General features: G+C 51.1%; 1 protein-coding gene across 1 annotated transcript in view; it reads left to right on the plus strand.

Moving 5' to 3' along the window:
- Positions 1-407: 407 nt before the first annotated feature.
- The window catches only part of Ptgis (prostaglandin I2 synthase), a 38,122-nt gene continuing 17,349 nt past the window's right edge, over positions 408-21,180 (plus strand). Inside the window, exons 1-5 of the mRNA XM_021156096.3 lie at positions 408-648; positions 13,839-13,962; positions 16,438-16,616; positions 17,767-17,910; positions 20,531-20,682. Coding sequence (XP_021011755.2) covers positions 572-648; positions 13,839-13,962; positions 16,438-16,616; positions 17,767-17,910; positions 20,531-20,682 — 676 coding nt within the window. The 5' untranslated portion in view covers positions 408-571. The remainder of the gene's footprint in view (positions 649-13,838; positions 13,963-16,437; positions 16,617-17,766; positions 17,911-20,530; positions 20,683-21,180) is intronic.

Consider the following 21,180-nt stretch of genomic DNA (forward strand, 5'->3'; position numbering starts at 1 on the left):
TCGCCTTTTCTTGGCAGACACATTGGCTGCTCTCAGATAAGTATAGCCCTGACCTTCTTCGAAAGAAACACTCCTCTAGGCTAAGTTCATCCAGAATGTTAAGTGGTGTGTGTGTGTGTGTGTGTGTGTGTGTAAAGCAGGGATGGGGTTTGACTCCCTAATGTAATATGACCACAGCTTGCGATCAATCGCCACCACAGTCAGGTCTGTGGGCTTGGGGCAGTCTTGAGTAGCTTTAGTTTCTGGTGAGGGGGACAGGGCTGGAGTGGGGGATGGGTTGGGAACCGTGGTTGCAAGAATGTGGCCAGAAGGCTCCCAGGTCCGCTCTGGTCCAGTCTCCTCCTCTCTGCCCCCTTCCACCACCACCAGGGGCCCGCCTCCCCAACCCCCTCTCCTCCCCTCGGCGGCGGCAGCCCGGCCATCCCTCCCTTCCCGCTCCTTCCTCTCCATCCACGTTTTCCAGTCGGACCCCTAGAGTCGGGGCCTTTGGGGCTGGCTGGGCTGAGAATCCTGTGGTCCGGTGTTGGTGGCGGTGACCTGTTACCACCCTGCAGCCGCACACCCTTGAGCCATGTCCTGGGCTGCTCTGCTCGGCCTCCTGGCCGTGCTATTGCTGTTGTTGCTGCTGCTGAGCCGCCGGCGCGCGCGGTGAGTATTTCCCCGTGACCCGCCAGGGTGCGGAAAGGACGCCAGGTGAAACTCAGGGTCGCGGCGTGGGACCCGGACAGTGTTGGTATTACCCACTCTGTAGCCTGCACAGTGTTCCACGCCCTGGACTCCTAGACTTTCTGTGGCTCCATCCCGGGTGGGAACGCTGAGGCTGGGGACTGGCCGTGATGCCTGGCCAGGGTCACACTGATCGAGGAATTCCCACTCATGAATGAGGGTCTAATATGGGATCCAGGACATACCTGCCAGTGGAAAAACTTGGGTGGAGTCGAAACAGATCCTTGGTCCTTTAAAAGTGTAGTGCTTTGTGGCAACTCTGCCATTTAGGAGAAAAACCAAAAACTTCTCTTCATCCCGGGGAGTCCGTCTGGCAGTAGTTCTTTGTGTAAGGCATTTTAAAATGAGTTTGACTAGCACAGATTCAGAGTACATTTGATTTAAACCAAGCAAGTACCTTCCCACCCTGTCTCTCCTTCTCCCTTCCCCGGGCCTTTCCTGTTGCTCTATTTGGGTGGAACTTTACAGATTTAACAAACAAACGAACAAACAAACAAAACAAACAAAACTAGTCTTCCCCCTACCTCCAGACACACACACTACTGCAGACTAGTTTGAGAGTTTCAGAGAAGTGGCAAATGTTATCACCTTCCCTCCTGCTGCCCCTCCCTCCGGAGGCTTGCATCCTATATTCTTGTAGGATGTTTGTCCCATTTAGAAGCCAGCCCTGGTCCCTGCCTAGTAGCTGAATTTCAGACTCTGGAATGTCCATCAGTCTCCGCAGTCAGCTTCCAGGGCCTGGGCTTGTCCAACCCCACATCCCCAGATGTTTCAAGAGTCGTTCTCCTCCTCGGACTCCAGCTCGGGTGATGGGGGCAGCTCTGCTGCGTGTTTACATTAGAGCGCCTGAAAAGTCCAGAAACCCCCGAAACTTGAGTTTTTAAACAATGTGTGAGCTGAGCTCACCCCAGGCTCGCTTCCAGGTGAAAGTTAAAACCGTATATTCGCTTATCGGCCCCAAAAGGAGGGAACGAAAATTCAAGAGCCGTTCCTGTTAGGAATAGCTGGGTGTCGTCTTTAGCTGTGGGCTCTCTCCACACCAGATCTGTGTTTTCGAAATCCAGAATTTCCTTTTTCACGCCAGATGTTAGAGGTGACATCTGTTTCCGCTTCTGGGCAGGTGCTCATGGGCTTTATCTTTATCCTTTCTGCCCGTGTTTTCGCCCGTGGGCTTTCTGGTTGTTGTGAGAGCATTCTTTTTAAAATGCATTCTATGTATTTGTTTTTGTGTGTGTATGGATGTGTGTGCACCGTGGTACCCATGTGCAGGTCAGAGGATGACTTACAGGTGTCAGTTCTCACCATGTAGGTCCTGAGGATCCAATTCAGGCCATCAGGTTGGTGGCAGACACCTTTACCGGCGGAGCCATCTTGCCGGCCCTACTTGAACAGTTTTTTGTGTTCCACACATGGTGCTTTTTGTTGTCTGCTGGGGTCTGTGGCCTGTGCACCCTGGGGCAGGTACAGCAGCAAGCAAGAGGATGGACCCTGTGAGGCAGGACATCTGACCTCTGGCTGTTCTCTCAGCAGGGAAGGTCCCTGCCTGTGGGGCAAGTTAGTGTCCTCTGTCCCAGTTCTCAGTGTCTAAAGAGATGAGATGATGGTGATGACACTGGTGATGATGGTGGTGGTGGTGAAGGGTGAACACCTCCCAGCATAGAGGTTTGGGCTGATTCTTGTTGGCTGACAATCTGAGAGTTCTTTTATCTTGGGATGAAACTGTTTTTTATACCTCTGGGTGTTAGAAAAGAAGAGCCTAATGTTGCACAAAGAAACACAGAGACAAAGCAGGAAAAAAAAACCAAAAACCAAAAACCTAGCCGGGTAATTTCTTTTCGGAAAAGGCTGCACGGTAACCTGAGCCTGGCTGGCAGTAGCTTGATTAGCACCTGACCATCCGTCTTGTCTCTAATCTTCTGTACTTTTTCAAGACACAGCCCTGGCCTGCTGTAAATTCACATGAACCTCTCAGGTCTGGCCACGTCAATCATTCCCCAGTGATGTTTGGCTAATTCTCGGAGCATGGCTGGGAAATCTCTAAGTCCCCTCTAAAAACCAGTAAAAACATCATATAAAACAATATGTCAGACTTTCAAAAACTCCTCCGAGGCGGACTATGGTTATTCCTTAGTTTGATATGAAAGTGCGTTGACTTCCCTGGCAACAGAGTCCGTGTGTTGGCATCTCCTCTGGAACTCCCATTTCCATGACCGAATTAGGTGAAGAACCAAAACCAGTCAGGGGTTTGGACCTGGGACTGAATGCCTGTGGTGTAGAACTTCTAGGGGTGCAGTGATCCTCTGAGGTCTCCGTGGTACCAGGAAGTTTTAGGGGCACTGCCGTCTTAGTTATGCCATGTGGTTGGTCCATAGCCCTCATCATCTTGATGATGCCACTCGTCAAGATGGTGACCAAGTCACACTCTTGCCTCCATCCTGATAGGTCACTGGGCAAGATGGCAACAAACCTCCTGGTTACGTTTTAACTGCTCTGAGCTCAGTTCTGTGATGAAATGGGCCCATCCCCATCAGGACAGACATCGAGGGATCCATGCTTTCCACTGTCAGGCTCAGGGCGGACTGGACTGCCAGGCTCAGGGTGGACTGTCAGGCTCAGGGTGGACTGTCAGTCAGGCTCAGGGTGGACTGTCAGTCAGGCTCAGGGTGGACTGTCAGTCAGGCTCAGGGTGGACTGTCAGTCAGGCTCAGGGTGGACTATCAGGCTCAGGGTGGACTGTCAAGCTCAGGTCTAGACTACCAAACTGAAGAAACAAGAAATTCCTTGGTCCCAACCCAAGGCAGGGAGTCCCTGTGTCTTACCATAGACTCTAAGTGAGAGTCAAACAATGCCACCGGGATGTCGTTTTGAAGTCCCCCTGGGCTCCTATACACAGTCTGTTTCTGGGCTGGGGGGTCCAGTGAAGGAAATGGAAATAACTGGGAGGTGCGCCCAGTGCCTTTAGGGGGCGCTATTTCTCTGGAAGCACACGGAGAAACTGGGTGGGGAAGTGTGAGCTTGGTGTTACCTGGGCGTGGCGTGGCCTGAGACTGCTCTGTGACCCTCTTCCGACCGGCGGGGATTGTTTCCCCCCTTCATGAACATTTGTATACCGTATGTGTGCCTGCCACCTTAGACAACAGAAGAAAGCATCAGCATTACAGGTGGTTATCATATGGCTGTTAGGAACTGAACCTGAGTCCTTTTAACCACCAAGCCATTTCTCTAGCAGGTACTGGCAGGAATTTAAGCCCCTGAGAAACCAGCTTGTTAAAATAGTTAATCCTGATTTAAAACATTAGTAGCTTCTACGGTGGTAGTTTTTCTCAGTCACAGAAGCAGCTGCTTGGGACCATGTGGTTTAAGACGATATTGGGCCTAACCAAGTCTCTTCTTCCTTCCTCCAAGCCAGATCCAAAGGTTCTCTGAGCGAACGGGTTGGAAAGGGCCAGCAGGAAGAATCCCACACCCAGAGAAGGGTGATTGGACGTTAGATTTTGGAGGTCTCTCGAATTGTTCAGGAGGGGCATTTTGAACAGGACGGAAAATCTGGGGGAAAAAAAATCTATGTCCCTTTTCTCTTTTTTTGGCCTGATTATTTTACATTCCAAACCTTAAAGCTCACGGCCCCATTCTAAGGAGGGTTCTGTGTCTAAATACAGAGTCCACTCACTGTAATGTTTTCCTGGGCCCTTCACTGAATTGCTGAGAAAATTTCCATTCTGGGATCCTTACAGATTTGAGAGAGTCTCGTCTGCCCAAGACCCCGTGGGCCGCAGCAATAGGCCATGGGAGATGTCTCCACTAAGGGAAAGGCTCCAAACACTCTCCCAGGTAGCTTTGAAATGTGGGATAAACCTCAAAGTTGTCAGATGAAAATCATCTTGATGTCGCACAAACACACCAACAACATGAAAGTAAGTAGGCAAGGGTTTGGTTTGCGTAAAAAGTATGCACCCGGACCCAAACCAGGCTGGCAAGTGCAAAGGATATGAAGGACATGTGCAATGCCGTCAGCTGTGGGTCGGATGGGGGTCAGCCATGGGTGTCAGCTGTGGGTCATCAAGTCCTGGGAATGATGCAGCCTCACCAGTGGGGGATGAAAGATTTTCATAAAAGTTTTACAGGGTGGGGGGGATTTATGAAATATTGGGCCTTGGTGGGCTAGCCACCTTTTTTTTTTCTCCCTTCCTAAGACAAGGTTTCTCTGTGTAGCCCTAGCTGTCCTTTAGACAAGATTGCCCTCGAACTTACAGAGATCCGCCCGCCTCTGCCTCCCCAAGTGCTGGGATTAAAGGCGTGTGCCTCCACCGCCACCGCCTGTGCACTAGCTAACGTTTTTTTTTTTTTTTTTTTTTTTTTTTTGGTTTTTTTCGAGACAGGGTTTCTCTGTGTAGCTCTGGCTGTCCTGGAACTCACTTTGTAGACCAGGCTGGCCTCGAACTCAGAAATCCGCCTGCCTCTGCCTTCCGAGTGCTGGGATTAAAGGCGTGCGCCACCACGCCCGGCGTTGAGACAGGGTTTCTTTGTATAGTCCTGGCTGTCCTGGAACTTACTTTGTAGACCTGGCTGGCCTCGAACTCAGAAATCCACCTGCCTCTGCCTCCCGAGTGTTGGGATTAAAGGCGTGCGCCACCACGCCCAGCCTAGCTAACGTTTTTATAGAAACCAAAACCAAAAACGTTTCTCAAACGGGCACCTGGGAAGGTGGATGAGAAGGCTGGGGCACTCTGGTTATTCCCATTTAATTAAAAAAAAAATGTATGTATGCGGTTTTTGCCTAAATGTATGTCTGTAAACCATATGTGTTCAGGGCCCGGGAAATGACCTCTGGAGTTGCAGATGACCGTGAGCCAATCAGTGTGTGTGGGTAATGCAACTTGGCTTCTCTGGAAGAGCAGCGGTGCTCTTCCCTGCTGAGCTCTTCCTGGCCTTGCTTGCCCTTTTGCACAGAGGATGGAGGCTCAGGGAGGCCATGTAACTTGTTCAAGTTTCAGCCCTGGTTAAAACTCTGGGCTCCAGGCAGTTCCCTGTCCCTGGAGTGACCAGTTCTTCCTTTGCCGTATGTTGCTTCACTGATCTGACCACTCAAAAATCCCAGACGATAAGAGCCACAGCTCTGAACCAAACAGTTCCAAGGAAGGAAAAGATAGGCGAGCGTTGGAAGACATGTGTGTAGGCGGGACCCAAAGTTTGGGTGGAAATACGTAAGGCTGTAGTTCCTCCCGGCCCCATTCCTTTCTCCTGACCAAACCTGGGGGTGACTTCTACACCCCCCCCATCAGACAGCGGAGGCTTGAAGGGCTACACAGAAAGCATAATCCATAGCCGTCCTTTAATTCCCCAGGTTCTGCTTGTCCTAGCAAAGACTAGAGCCAGTGAGCTAGTCACTCGCCAGTGGGTTGGCGGTGTGTGTGTCTTCCCTCCAGAGTTAAAAAAAAAAGGAAAAAAGAAAACAGAAAAAAAAAACTTTTAATTTTTTCATTTTAGTAAGAACTTTGTTTTAAAAAAGAAAGAAAAGAGGCTCACCACCCAGCATTAAGGAGCAGGCCATCATTACAGTCATTTAGCAGGGTGTGCTTGTCCTGTAACACTGCCCTCAATCTGGGAGTCTGCGTTAGTGAGGAAGACAAAGACTATGAAAACCACCTCTCCCCTGTGACTCTTATGTCCTCACCCACTTTAGTATAAACAAGCAAAGCTCCATCATAGGAAATACTGCAAAAATGCCCTGGGGTTCTCTATTGCTCCACGTGCGTCTCCTCATCTCCACGCCGAGCTAAACACTGCAAACTCTGTGCAAACAGAGGATTCAAATATGCCTATGGGGTAATCTAAGAACCCCTTACTCCCCGTATTTTGTTTAAAATATTGCAGATGTTATGGTGTTTTTACTCCTAAATGTTCCAGAACATTATCAAAAACAGAGAGTCTCAACTCCCTGATCCTGTCCAAGTAGAAAAACAATTCTCACCAACGCACACCCCCATCCAGACTCGGATTTCTGTAACGCTGACAAGAATTTTAAAGCCTGATTTAACATCTGTGCCTTTTCTCTGGGGATGCCGTGGAGTTAGGTGGAGTTAGGGATCTCCGGTGTGGGCCCACTTGCAAGTGGTTACCAGCAGCATTCTTTTTTTGTTTCTCGGGCCTCAGTTTCCCCATTGGTACTTTGAGATAGCTTGCAGAGGTGTGTGTTCAGTCTCTAGCCACTTAGCTGAGTGTGTCTTTTCTTTGAACTGGGCTGGCTGTTGCAGAGAACGTTGAGAGAAGTTTCATGGGTGGAATCTGTGGCTGAGGGATTAGGGGGTATCCTTGGTGCCTCTGAGGAAGGCATGGCCTGGGCTAGGCAGGAGGTGTGGCCTGGGCTGGGCAGGAGGCAGGATTTCTAGGTAGAAATGGGTGTCTGTTGTTTTTTTTTTTTTTTTTTTTTTTTTTTTTTTTTTTTTTTTTTTGGTTTTTCGAGACAGGGTTTCTCTGTATAGCCCTGGCTGTCCTGGAACTCACTTTGTAGACCAGGCTGGCCTCGAACTCAGAAATCCACCTGCCTCTGCCTCCCGAGTGCTGGGATTAAAGGGGGTGTCTGTTGTTTTAACAAGCATAAGACAGAGGTTGGGCCGGAGAGAGTGGGGCAGAAGGTAGCGGGGCTTGAGGGGGAAGGAAAAGAAAAAAGACAGGTCACCAAATGGTCCAGCATCAGTGTTAGCATCCGTGTTAGCATTCCCTGTACCTAGGGAGGAGACATGGATGGGAGTGGGATGGGGTGGCTGGAGGGCTTCATATATACAAAATCCAGTCTTCAGTTTCTCGTGAAAATGAGAAACCACAGCATACTTGGTGGTCTGTCCCTCTCTAAAGCTCACCACAGCCCCTTCCTCCTCCAGTGGCCACTCGAGCGTGCAGCTGGTCTGTCCACGACAGGTTCCTCTGCAGTGCTGGCTCAGGCCAATAAGTAATTTGACTCCCTGTCTACTTCAAAAGCAAAATCCAAACTAAGAACGTGCAGCGGGAAGGCTGGGCACCACTCCGGCTGCTTTTCTCTAAGGATTTGTTTACATTTATTTATTTACGTTTGTGTGCACACACGCGCATGTGTGGGTGTGTGTGCTGCGGCACATCTGCGGCGGTCAGAGGGCAACGACGTGTGTGCTCCTGTGTCATGGAGGAGGCCAGAGGTAGATACAGGGTTTCGTTCGTCCTCAATTGCTTCTTTTTTGAGACAGTCTTTCAGTGAGTCTGGAGCTCAAAAAGCAGATATGTCTGGGTTTTTTTTTTTTTTTTTTTTTTGGTGGATGTTGATGATATTAACACCCCCTTTTTCTTTTTCTTTTGTTCTCGTTTCTTCCTTTTTTGAGACAGAGTCTCAAGTATCCCAGGCTAGCCTCGAGTATGACCTGCCTCACCTCCTGTGTGATGGGGTACCGAGGGGGTTTATCAGCCACACCCAGTTTGTTCATTCTGAGGATGAACCTAGGGCTTTTTTTTTTTTTTTTAAAGATTTATTTATTATATGTAAGTACACTGTAGCTGTCTTCAGACAGCACCAGAAGAGGGCATCAGATCTCATTATGGATGGTTGTGAGCCACCATGTGGTTGCCGGGATTTGAACTCAGGACCTTCAGAAGAGCAGTCGGTGCTCTTAACCGCTGAGCCATCTCTCCAGCCCGAACCTAGGGCTTTATGAATGCTTGGCAAGCCTTCTCACACTGAGCCAGGCCCACTCAGCTGCCTGCCATATGCTTTTTCTAATAGGCAGTGAAGGGGGTGGAGCGGGGCAGGGCGGGGCGGAGCAACACCGTGGAATAGCTTTAGAAGAGCCTGTGTTAGTGGCAGAGAGGAATCCCCAGAGGCCTGTGGGTGCACGCTGGAGGAAGACTGGGCTAAGTAAGTTTAAAAGGGAGATTCAGCTCTCTAACCAGCCGAGAAGAACAGAGCCCTGTTCCATCTCCCAGCAAATTCTCCCAGGGCCCTTTCTTGCTGTGCTCTGAATTGAACTTTGCACAGAAAGGTTGGGCAGCCTACCAATGTTGCACAGCCGATCAAGCCAGCCTCTGAGTCGGTCATTCCAGAACTCTGGACTGCTGGGTCTTCACTCTTGACTCAGCAACTCTGGGAGGCAGGCTTTTTCACAGAGTCTGACTACGTGCACAGTTTATTCCTGCGATGTGTATTCTTTAAGCACCTACTACGCTCCAGACACAGTTTTCAGTCTGAGTGAACACTAGGTCTCCTGCTCTCTTGGAATAGAGCCACTCAATGAGGACACCACTGTCAAGCCAGGGTTGCCTTAGAGGGTTTAACAGCCCTTACCGACTCCCTCCCCTGGTTCACAAAGGCTGTGGCAGAGCTGGCCCTGGGGTCTGTGAGTGAGAACCCCTGCCTGGTGGGAGACACTAGGAGAGAGAGCAGAGGGACATTTTGGTCTGTGAAAAACAGGATGAAGGCCTAAGTCTCAGTGCCTTCCTCCCCCAACTCCTGGTCTGGCAGGGCCTCAAAAAAGTGAGAGTGTCAATTAGCCTTGGGAGACCGCAGGCTCTGAAATAGAGCCTCCCTAGGCCCTGCTGTCCGCAGGCTGAATCATCCTGGAATGTGGCCTGCACCGCCCGCCCGCTGGGATTGGCTTGTGGTCCAGTGCAGGCAGGGGAGCTGCCTGCCAGCCAGCAAGGCAGTCCCCCCCCCCTCAGCGCCCCGGCTCCAGCTTCCTGTCTTTGTCTGCACCTCCTTGGGCTTCTCTGTAGGAGAGGGGCATGGCCAGAAATAACACCTGATTCATGCCTCCATCACCGCTGTAGGATCAAGCCTGAAGGAGGAAGCGCCTGTGTTCCCAAAGATGGCCCAGGGACAGATCCTGCACATTGGCAGGCTGCTGTCATCTCTCTGTGACTCTATTTCCACATCTGTAAAGTTGGGGGGACAGATGCTCAGGAGGGGTGATCATATGGGCTCTGGATGGAAACTTAGCATGCCCGCAGGGAACCTCTGGGCAAGGGCTTCAGTCTCTCCATGCCTCAGTTTTCTCCTCTATAAAATGGATCTTGTGGGAAGAGCTGTTCCTTGAGGGGAGGAGCCACTGAGCTCTGACCTCTGTACATCAGCTGCTACCACCCAGCAAGGCAACAATGGCCTATGGTGGTAATTCAAGTGCAGCCGCGGCTCAGGAAATGGCACTTAGGAGACTTCTGGGTCCTTCTCCCAGGTGCTCCTGTCCTGGCTGCTAGGTGCTCTCAGGTCTCCTGTTCACCCTCCTTAGAATGACAGAGTTCCTCGTGAGCTCTTCCCATTTCACAGACCAGCACACTGAAGCAGACAACAGTTAAGTCACAAGCTAGCAAGAAGTACAACTGGAATTTGAAGCCAGGAAGTGTGGCATCCAAGTTTGGGTGGCAACCCCTGGCCTTCCGGCCTCCCTTGCACAACCCATTGCTCTGGGCTGGTAAGGTCAGATGCACACCAGCTACTGGGCTGTTCCTTTGGATGTCAGAAGAGCCTTCCAGCCCAGGGCTTCAAAGGAAGGAAGCCGCTTCTGCCAATTCTCAGAAGCCACCAGCACTGGAGCTATGCTGGCTTTGTGTATCCTCTCTGGGCCTGGGGAGGCTAGGCTCGGCTCCAGAAGCAGTCTGGTCAGGGAGTGTTAGGGGTCTGGAGGTCGAGGCACTTCCTGTGCCCCCCACATCATCTTCATCAGCCTTGGTCATCATGTCCCATACACCCCTGGCACAGTCTCTAGTGAAGCTACGGACAGCCAGACGGAGGAGCAGAGGGGAAAGGGTGGGGGCATCCTGAGCTCCCCTGAATTTCTAGATGTGACCAAAGCCCCTCATTCTGGAAGTGGGGGAGCTGATGGCAAGCCTTTCCCCTTGGACAGTCACTGTTCCTGAACCCAGACATCTTGCCTCTCTGTATTGCTCTCCTATGTAAAAAACAGTCCGGGCACTGAGAGACTCCTGCTTCAACCCTTCCACGGGGTCTTCACTGTATCTGTCGGAGAAGCCAGACTCTCCTGGACCTTCAGGCTCTCACAGTCTTCAAGGTCATCTCTGCCATCCTCACTTAAGTGTCATCTATGCATTCTCCGCCTGGGCCACACCAGTTGCGGTATTCTTGGGGACCCCATCAGCACGCTGCCACCTGGGACACTTGCACTTGTAGCTCCCTCTTGCCTGCAGGTTCCTTTCCCTCCCTCCAGAGTCTTCTCGCCCTTCAGACCCCGCCCCTTCCGGCCCCGCCCCCGGACGGCTCCTTTATCCTGTGTGCTTCTGTCCTACTCCCTGGTCTGTTCTTTGTCTTTAGTGAGACTCACTCCACGTCACCCTTTAAAGCTGCAACTCAGGGGTTTTAGTCCAGTCTCGAGGTTGAGCAGCCGTCACCCCTAATTCCAGAACGTTTTCTCCTGAACAGAAATCTGTTGGCAGCTACTCTCTCCTTGTTCCCCAGGCAACCACTAAGCTCAGCCTAGCTCTGTGTATCTCCTGGCTCTCTGGTCTGGGTTCTCCTTAGCACCGTGTCTTAAGGTCCAACACTACTTCTTTCTTCAAGGCTGAGTACTAGTGTGCAGCATAGCTATACCACAGTTAGTCTGTCTCACCGTCAGTCAGTGGACGGACGCAGGGCTGTTTCTGTTCCATGTAACAGTGTGAGAAACAGTGTGTCTGCTTATGCAGGAACGTGATTCTATTTCTAGGGGTCAACCACGTCCTCCTGCAGTATGTGTCACCATTAGGGAACTGCCAGGCTGGCGTCTAAGGCAGCTGCATCTGTGTGTATCTGTGTGGTCCAGTTCCTTCACATCCTTGCAAACTCTTTATTTTTCCTTTAACTTAAAGCAAAACAAAAACAAAACAAGATAGTACTGCAGCTATTAGAATGGCTACAAAATAGTAGCCATTGTTTTCCCTGAGTGTGTTTCCCTGGTAACCAGGAAAATGCCCACTGGTCATTATGGCATCCTCTTTGGGGAACATCCCGTTCAAATCCTCTGACCATTTAATAATTAATTGCCTGTTATTTTTTTTTTTTTTTGAAACAGTCTTCATCAAAGCTGGTCTCAAACTCATGGTTCTCCTGCCTCAGCCTCCCAAGTACTGAGATTCTAGGCCTGGCCAGCATATATGTGTATATAAATGTATCTTCAGGGTTGGGGATCAAGTCTACAGCTTCATGAATGGTAGGCAGGCACTGTACCACTGAGCACATCCCAGCTCTTGTTCATTTGAGACTGTTTTATTCGGTAGCACAGGCTAGCTTCAGACCCATGCTCAGTCCTCCTCAGCCTCCCAGGGCGGGGCTCACAGGTGTGCAGGGCCACACCCACCTCATGCATTTTTAAATTGGGAATGTTTGTTCTCTGTGGCCAACTTGTGTCTCTTTCATTCACTTCCTGATGGATTTGGGAGTCACTTTCTGGTGGATTTGGGGGCCATCTGTCCAGTTCTCTCCTCTGTCTCCAGTATCCAAGGCCCCAGTGTCTGCCTTGTAGTAATGTGTGGTGAGTGAGTGAATGAACTACAGTGAGAGGAAAGATATGACCATTCATTCATTCACTCCCTCACTAAATCACTGTCAGTTATTCATTCATACATTGATCATTCACTCCTCATTCATTCATTCCTTCACTGTCATTTTCAGTTATTCATTCATACATTGGTCACCCATTCACTTACTCATAAATGCATGCATTCACTCATTCTTTACGTAGTAGACAGGTGTCTGGGGCTTTCTGCATTCCTGTGGTTCTGATGACTCTCAGACTGAGACAGGGTCTCTTAGGGGCTTAGGGACCTCCCAGGGGCTTCCTTAGCTCACAGTCCCTCCTGAGGAGGAGGCAGATGAGATGTAACTTCCCACAGAATCCAAGCACAAGGCTCTATGGGTCTGTGTGGTAGTTAGTGCAGTAGTTTAAGCCATTAGCTGGTCCTGAGCCCACAGAGGTTGGGGTCAGGGTAGGCAGAGTCCACGTGGAAGACAAAGTGTCCCTGTCTGCAGTGGCTGTCCCTTCTATTGTCATAGCCAGCCACAGAGACTGGCCCTTATATCCCTTTCCTGATTGACTCTCGCCCAGAGAAGCCCCATCTCCCGTAAGGACTAGCTCACTGAGCAGAAAGTTTATTTTAAAGGCTGCCCTCCGGGGCTGGAGAGGTGGCTCACCTGTTACGGTGCTTGTTGCTCTTATGGAGAATCTGGTTTGGTTCCTAGAACCCGTATTGGGCTGCTCACAACTGTCTGTAACTCCAGTTCCAGGGACTCAGATACACGCTTCAGACTCTCCAGGCCTTGCACATGTACACACACACACACACACACACACACAAGGAAGGATCAAACCTACCATGGGCTGTGGTTGGACGTGCCTTTCTTAGGGACCTGCATGTACCTTAGAGTATTGCTTCCTCGAGGACAGTACAGACACTAACCTTCATTGCAAGCTGAGGCAGCCTGCTTTCCTGCCCTAGGGCATGGCCTGGCTCTGGCCTCAGAGGGCTCCCAGGTTTGGCTCCATGGAGCAGAGAGACTGTGATGAAGCCTATGTCCTGCCACCCCATCCCTGACACTGCTCTCTTCCTGTGGGCAGGAGGGGGAGCATGAGATGAGCCAAGCTCAGACTGGCTCAGAGAATTCTGGGCTCTTCTGTTGGGTGCTGTGCTGGAAGCTCCCTCCCACAGGGAGTCATCTATGCAGTAGACCCTGCCTGGCCCCCAGCCTCTGCCTCCACCCTCACCCTGGATCCATACAGAGGCTAACAAATCTGTACACCTTCCCCAACACCAGTCATTCTCCTCACAGACTTCCCAGGACCCCCACCTCACTCAGAGATAAAGCCACTGTCCTCCTGCCTCCACAACCATAGTGTCTCACCCACAACCTGGCTCTGGCTACACACACTTGTCCTTATTCTGTTGGCCCACGCCCACTCACTTCTATACTGTCCTTTGAGCCCATAACACCAACCCCAGGGCCTTTGCTCTTGCTGTTCCCTCTTGCTGGAAAGCTCTTCCTTCAGAAGCCATCCATCCCCTTCCACCTCCAGCTGTCAGCCTCCTCTGACTTCCCCATGGCTTCTGCTCTCCGTTCCCTCCCTTGCTTTATCACATGATGCTAAGTGCTGTGGCTTCTGCAGGCGACCCGGTGAGCCTCCGTTGGACCTGGGCAGCATCCCTTGGCTGGGCCATGCCTTGGAGTTTGGGAGAGATGCCGCCAGCTTCCTTACCAGGATGAAGGAGAAGCACGGTGACATATTTACTGTGAGTATCTCTAGGAGGGACAGGGCTGACTGCTCATCACTGGGGCCAGCCACTCCTCCAACATCTACCCACATCCTGACCCATCCACCTATACCTATCCAGGGATGGCTGACTGTCCCTTTGTCTGTCCAACTATGCATACCATGGACCAGTGATCAGCAGAGCTCTGTGCTCTAAGGGTGTGCCCTGGCAAGCACACCCAGGGATGGACGTCAGTATTTAAGATGTAATCAGCTTGTCAATTAAGATTAAGTATGCTTTCACTCACCCATTTATCCATCTGTCTTTCTGTATATTCACCCAATATGTCTGTCTTTCTATCATCTATCTAGTCTCTTTAAAAAAGATTTTTTTATCTATCTTTTTTGTTTGTTTGTTTGTTTTGGTTTTTCGAGACAGGGTTTCTCTGTATAGCCCTAGCTGTCCTGGAACTCACTTTGTAGACCAGGCTGGCCTCGAACTCAGAAATTCGCCTGCCTCTGCCTCCCGAGTGCTGGGATCAAAGGCGTGCGCCACTACGCCCGGTTTTATCTTTTTTAAGATTAAATTTTATTCATGTATACATGTGTGTATCTGAGTGCACGTGTGTGTTTATGACATCTGTGCAGGTACTCACAGAGGCTGGATGAAAGTGACAGACCCCTTTAAGCTGGCGTTATTGATGGTTGTGAGACACCATGGAGTGCTGGAAGCTGAACTCAGTTCCTTTGAAAGAGTAGCCAGTGTTCTTTTGAACTGCACTCCAGCCTCTATCTACCTATCAAAGCTCACCCAGCATTCTCCACTCATTTGCCCAGCGCCCTCCAGCTTCCATCTCTAGATTCCAATTCCTCTGACATCCCTCCATTCATCTTCCACATTTATCTCCATCTACCACAGCCCAGAAGATGCTCACCTTCTCTCCACTCAGTACTGGTCTGCTCTCTGCACATCTACTTCTGTATTTATCCACCTACCCACCCAGTCATCCACTCATCTACCCACCCATTCACCCACCTCCCAACCAACCAATCATCTACCCTCTCACCCACCCATCCACCCACTTACCCAACCAATCATGTACCCACCCAATCATCCACTCACTACTAACCCATCACCCATCCATCTATTTATCCACTCACCCACCTACCTACCCATCCACCCACCCATCTACCTTCCTACCCACCCACCCATCTACCCATTCACCCACCTACCCACCCATCCACCTACCTATCCATCCATCCATTCACCTACCCACCCATACATGCACCCACCCACCAACCCATAGACACACCTACCCATGCAGCCACCCATACATCTCCCTACTCACCTGCCCTCTCATCCATCACCCATCTATGTCTTCAGGACTGTTCAATCACACCTTGTTCTTGAGTGCTTCCAGCTCCTGGGCCTCTAGTGTTCATGCTTCAGGCTGTTGTTTGGTCTACTTAGCATCTTGTCACTCATGTCCCCAACGTTTTAACTTGCAGCCACGCATCTAACAGATCTGTCAATATGTCCTTCTGTTCCCCACCTGACACTCTCCACCTAACACCTCCCTTCCCTTCCTTCCTTCCTTCCTTCCTTCCTTCCTTCCTTCCTTCCTTCCTTCCTTCCTTCCTCTTGCCTTCCTATTTTCCACCCAGCTACCCAGCCATCTTTCCTTCAGTTAATGTCTTCTTCCTCCATCTTTATCCATGCATCCAACTCATTTACGGTCAGCGCTGGCATTTACCTGTCCACCTACTCACCCATCCTTCATCTACTCCAGCTGCACTCTCACCTACAGTCTACTGGCATTTACCCAGCAATGTCTGTCCATCTGCTCATCCTTTTCCTTGTTGTGGTACCGGGGATCGAACTCAGGATATCATGCATGCTAGGCAAGGACCACATCATTTTTCACTTTCGTACCCCAGCCCCCTTCTCCCTTCTTATCTGGAGACAGGATCTTACTATTATTACCTGGCTTGGCCTTGAACTCTCTGTAATTCAGTCACCCCTCAAACCCGGCATCCTTCTGCCTCAGTCTCTCTGTGATTATAGGCCTGGCTACAACCTTTACTTTTTTTTTTTTTTAAAGATTTATTTATTATTATAACTAGTTACACTGTTGCTGTCTTCAGATGCACCAGAAGAGGGCATCAGATCTCATTCCGGGTGGTTGTGAGCCACCATGTGGTTGCTGGGATTTGAACTCAGGACCTTCGGAAGAACATTCAGTGCTTTTATCCGCTGAGCCATCTCACCAACCCCAACCTTTACTTTTAGAAGGTTTTGACCAGTCTTAGCTCTGATATGTTTCAGCATGGAGTTTTGGGGCATGTTGTCCGTGTCCCAGCCTAAATTTTGCAGTGGTAGATGGGTGAGTGGCAGATCCTAGCTCAAAGGATGGGAGGGGTGAGCCAGTCTGCAGCTGGCCAGTGCCGGTTGTACCCTTGCTTCCTGACAGAATCCTGAATGCAGAGGGCTGCCATTCACCCACTCCTCCAACAGGTGCTGGTGGGGGGCAGGTATGTCACTGTTCTCCTGGACCCACACTCTTATGACACAGTGGTGTGGGAGCTGCGTACACGGCTGGACTTCCATCCCTACGCCATCTTCCTCATGGAGAGGATTTTTGATCTGCAGCTTCCAAATTTCAACCCCAGTGAGGAGAAGGCCAGGATGAAGCCGTGAGTGCTGAGATGGGCCTGTGGGTGGGCCTGGGTAGGGGCTTCAACCCCACATCCTGTTGTCCTTGGCCCCTGTCGTAGTCATGGTTACTATTGCCATGATAAAATACCATGACCAAAAGCACGTTGCGAAGGGAAGTGTTTGTTTGGCCATATACTTCCATATTGCTCTTCGTCACTGAAGGAAGTCAGGACATGACCTCAAACAGGGCAGAACCCTGGAGGCAGGAGCTGATGCAGAGGCCGTGGAGGGATGCTGCTTTCTGGCTTGCTTCCCCTGGCTTGCTCAGCCTCCTTTTTCATAGAACCCAGAACCATCAGCCCAGGGTAGCACCACCCACAATGCGCTGTGTCCTCCCCAATCAATCACTAATTAAGAAAAATGCCCTACAGGCTTACTTACAGCTGGATCTTACGGAGACATTTTCTTAGTCACGGTTCCCTCCTCTCCGATGACTTAGCCTGGGTCAAGTTGCTGTATAACTCTCCAGCCCAGCCCTGAGGCCACTGTCTAGGAGAGACAATTAAGAAACCTTTGCAACTAGACTCACTGCCTGGCTCACACCTGCCGATTTGTGTTGCCACACTAGGTTCCACGGGCACTTAGACACTCCAGTAACTCACTGTTGTTGGTAGCTTCGATGGAGCCTTACATGTCGACAGACTACCTCTGACCCTTGGCCTCTGAGCAGCTCGCCAGGCTTAGGTCAGCCCGACGGCGGTCCAGGACCCCCCTCACCTTGGCCCCATGCATCTCAGGTCCACATGGGGAGACTGGGTCAGCAGCCCAGTCTTTGTCCTATGCCCGTCCATCTGGAATTGTATTACCAGCCCTCTGCTGGATTTCACAGAGGAGGCGCTGACTTCATAGTTGTCTAGAAGCCTGTGGGTCCCCTGTCCAAGTCTGAGCACCAGGCAAGGACAGACTGTCCTGGCCAGGAGCTCATGATGTAGGGTGAGGCCATCCGGTATTGGAGCCTAATCTGTGTCCTTCCCTGCCTATGTTGCCTTGTCCTGATACTGTGCTCTTTGTGCGCGAGTTTCTCCACTATAAAACTGTCCCCATGGTAACTGTTATTCGTTCGGCATGCATGCAATCTTTTTTGAGTCTATTAAGTGGCAAATACATATCTTCTGTGGCTGGTCGCAGGACGCTCATGCACAGAGACCTGCAGGCGCTCACGGAAGCCATGTATACCAACCTTCGCACGGTCCTGCTGGGTGACTCCACAGAAGCAGGCAGTGGCTGGCAGGAGACAGGTCTCCTTGAGTTCTCCTACAACGCCCTGCTCAGGTGAGCCCACAATCTTGTCATGGCTGAGGGAACTGGGGGATACCCTGTGGGTGGGGACACCGTGGGAGATGCTCAAAGGAGGGAGGTGGTCCAGGTGGGACTCCAAATTTACTTAATTCCACTTGAGCTGTAAACCAGATGTTAACTGTCAAAGGGTGTCGAGCGTCTGAGTGTCCTCCAAAGCACAAGTCCTTGTCTTAGTCAGGGTTTCTTTTCCTGCACAAAGCATCATGACCAAGAAGCAAGTTGGGGAGGAAAACGTTTATTCAGCTTACACTTCCACATTGCTGTTCATCACCAGAGAAAGTCGGGACTGGAACTCAAGCAGGTCAGGAAGCAGGAGCTGATGCAGAGGCCACGGAGGGATGTTACTTACTGGCTTGCTTCCCCTGGCTTGCTCAGCCTCCTTTCTTATAGAACCCAAGACTACCAGCTCATGGATGGCACCACCCACAATGGGCCGGGCCCTCCCACCCTTGATCACTAATTGAGAAAATGCCTTACAGCTGGATCTCATGGAGGCATTTCATCAAGGGAGGCTCCTTTCTCTGTGATAACTCCAGCTGTGTCAAGTTGACACACAGAACCAGCCAGCACAGTCCTCTAGCTGAGCATCACAGCATCTGTGCTGTGGCTTAGACTCTGGCCCTCATAGGCTAGCAGTGCTGCTTGGGAGACTCACCAGGGAGCTCGACCTGAGGTTGGACCTCATAACTCTAGTAAAAACAGTGCAGCAAAGTGCAGCTTCTTCAGCTGCGCAGCGTCCTCAATGGTTCCACAGGAAACAGCAGGGGCCACAGCAGGTGCGTTCCTGATGCCTGAGAAGGCAGAGACCCAGAGATAGGGCATCTGGGGGCTTTCAGCCACAGGGCTGCAGGGCGCCGGCTGTGCCAAGACTTTAGTGAGGAAACATCACGGGCAAGGCCCTGGTGTGGGAAGAAGCCAGGGTGGCGAGAGCAAAGCTGGGAAGTGGCAGAGGAGAGAGCAGGTAGAGATATTTGCAGAAGCCGCCCTCACAGCCCAGAGGAAGGCTTTGGAATGTAGGCTCAGCTGGATGGTGACTTTAGGGACTTACAAAGGGGCCCCAATGCAATCTAGTTTATGTTTCTATGTAGAGGACGTCTGTAGGTGAGAACCAGGCAGGGACACCCACTATCTGTGAGTCGTAGTGATAGCCTGGACCCTAAGAGGGCAAGAATACATGGTTGGCAGGACCTACTGAAGGCTTTTATCAGGTGAGGATGTATAGGGTCTCCAGAAGGGAGGTAGGGGGCCTTAGGAAAGGGCTGGTTGTCACCAGCATAGGCGTCCCATGGGGCCTGGGCCTGGCCTGAGTTCCTGCCTCCACCTTAGTGCTGGGACACTGCAGTTACCTGAACTAGGAAAGCATGTAACATTCAGAAAGGCAGATTCGAGGTGACAGTCCATATGGCCCACCCAACATATCCTGTGGTGGCTTTCCCTCAAAGTGGCATCCTAATCTCCACTCTGGCCTCCTTGGCTCCCTGGCAACTCACTTCACCCTGAACAGAGGGTTCCTTTCCAGGGCCCAGGTGGTTGGGTTTCCTCCCGGGAAAGTTTGCTACATAGTCTCTAGGCCACTAACTCCACCTCCTGGGAGCTGTGGGTTTTCTGTCAGCTCCATTTTGGTTTATGGCACAGAGCGCCACCTACTGGCCGCCTGGATCCATGTATGCTGGCAGGGGAGGTGACTACTCTAAGTGCGTCCCCCATGTCTGCCCAGAGTTAGGAGAGGGGAAGAAAGGAACCTTTCAGGCTGAGGATGAGGTACGGGGAAGGAAGGCTGAGCTTGGCCTCTGAGCCCTAACTGTTCCTAGGGGAAGCCGGTTTCTTGTTAGCCCAGAGGAGAGAGCAGGGGTGAGTCTCCTACCTTGAGGGTTCGTTTCCAGGGGCACAGACACTGGGCTGGGCTGGAGAGGGAAGTGGGGTGCAGGTGGGTTGTGATGGTGGCCTGGATGGCTCTTGGTAGACAGGCTTGTGATGGCCTGTCACCAGAGTCCTCAGGAGTGTGTTCTATTTGTATATCCACCTTTCCAGTCACCCTACCACCCACACACCCCACCCACACCCACCCACTCTCGTCCATTCATCTACCTATCCATCTACCCATCGATCTAACCCCACCCCCTCCCTTCACATCTCTGCATCCACCCATGTATCCACCCACTCAGCCACTTACTACTGCTCCACTGACTTACCTACCCACCACCAGTGACCTAACATTCATTGCGGGCCTACTGTTGCGTGCACTGCGTGGGTGTGGCGCCAGGTAGGGACTGTGCATGCTTCTCTCAGTCTCTCCCCCCTCCATCCTGTTTCTCCCTCTCCCTGCTTAGAAAACCCCGGGAGACCTGTGACTGGGGGAGCTTAGGAAGGTAGAGTGTTCTGCTCCATTCTGTTGCTATGATAAAACACTCTGACTAAAGACAACTTGGGAAACAAAGGGTTAATTCATCTTACATTTTCAGGTCAGAGTCCATCCCCGAAGTAAATAGGCAGGGTAAGAACAAAAGAGGCAGGGTAGGAACTGAAGAAGAGAACGTGAGGCGGGTAGGAACAAAAGAAAGATAGGACCTGACCTGTTGCTGTCCCCCCCCAGCGCCGGCTACCTGACCCTGTATGGAGTGGAGGCCTCACCACGCACCCACGAGAGTCAGGCCCAAGACCGTGTCCACTCAGCGGATGTTTTCCACACCTTCCGCCAGCTGGATCTGCTGCTCCCCAAACTGGCTCGAGGCTCCTTGTCAGCGGGTAAGCACCATGACGTTACTGCAGAAATGGGTGCTTGTTAGTGGCATTTTAATAACTGTGTTCCAGTTTTCCTCTTACCTGGCTAGCTCCCAAATAATTGAGATTGGACCGTTATATTTATTTAACACGCTTTAAAGGCACAACAACTGAGCAGTTACCACTCTGTTTTAGTCTTTTATGCTAATCTGGCTACCTCCCTACCCAAGTCCCCAAGATACTGGCCTGTTACGGCTTTCTATCTCTTTCCTGGGCTGCATCCCCCTCCCCTGGTTGGCAGGAAGTCCCGCCCTATTCTCTCCCCTGCTCAGTCATTGGCTATTAAGCTGTCTTTATTGACATATCAGGGTACAATTGGGGAGCTGGTGTTGACATAAGATTGAGACAGGAGATTCTCTGAATAAGGATTGCAACCAGATACAAGGGAGACAGAAATGAGCGTTTGAATCTTCATACAGTGCACAAGAATATTTTGCCTAAAGGTGTTGGGTCCTGTGCACA

The sequence above is a fragment of the Mus caroli genome, unplaced genomic scaffold (genome assembly GCF_978045245.1).
Source record: "Mus caroli unplaced genomic scaffold, Mus_caroli_1 scaffold_2, whole genome shotgun sequence".
Taxonomy (NCBI): Eukaryota; Metazoa; Chordata; class Mammalia; order Rodentia; family Muridae; genus Mus; species Mus caroli.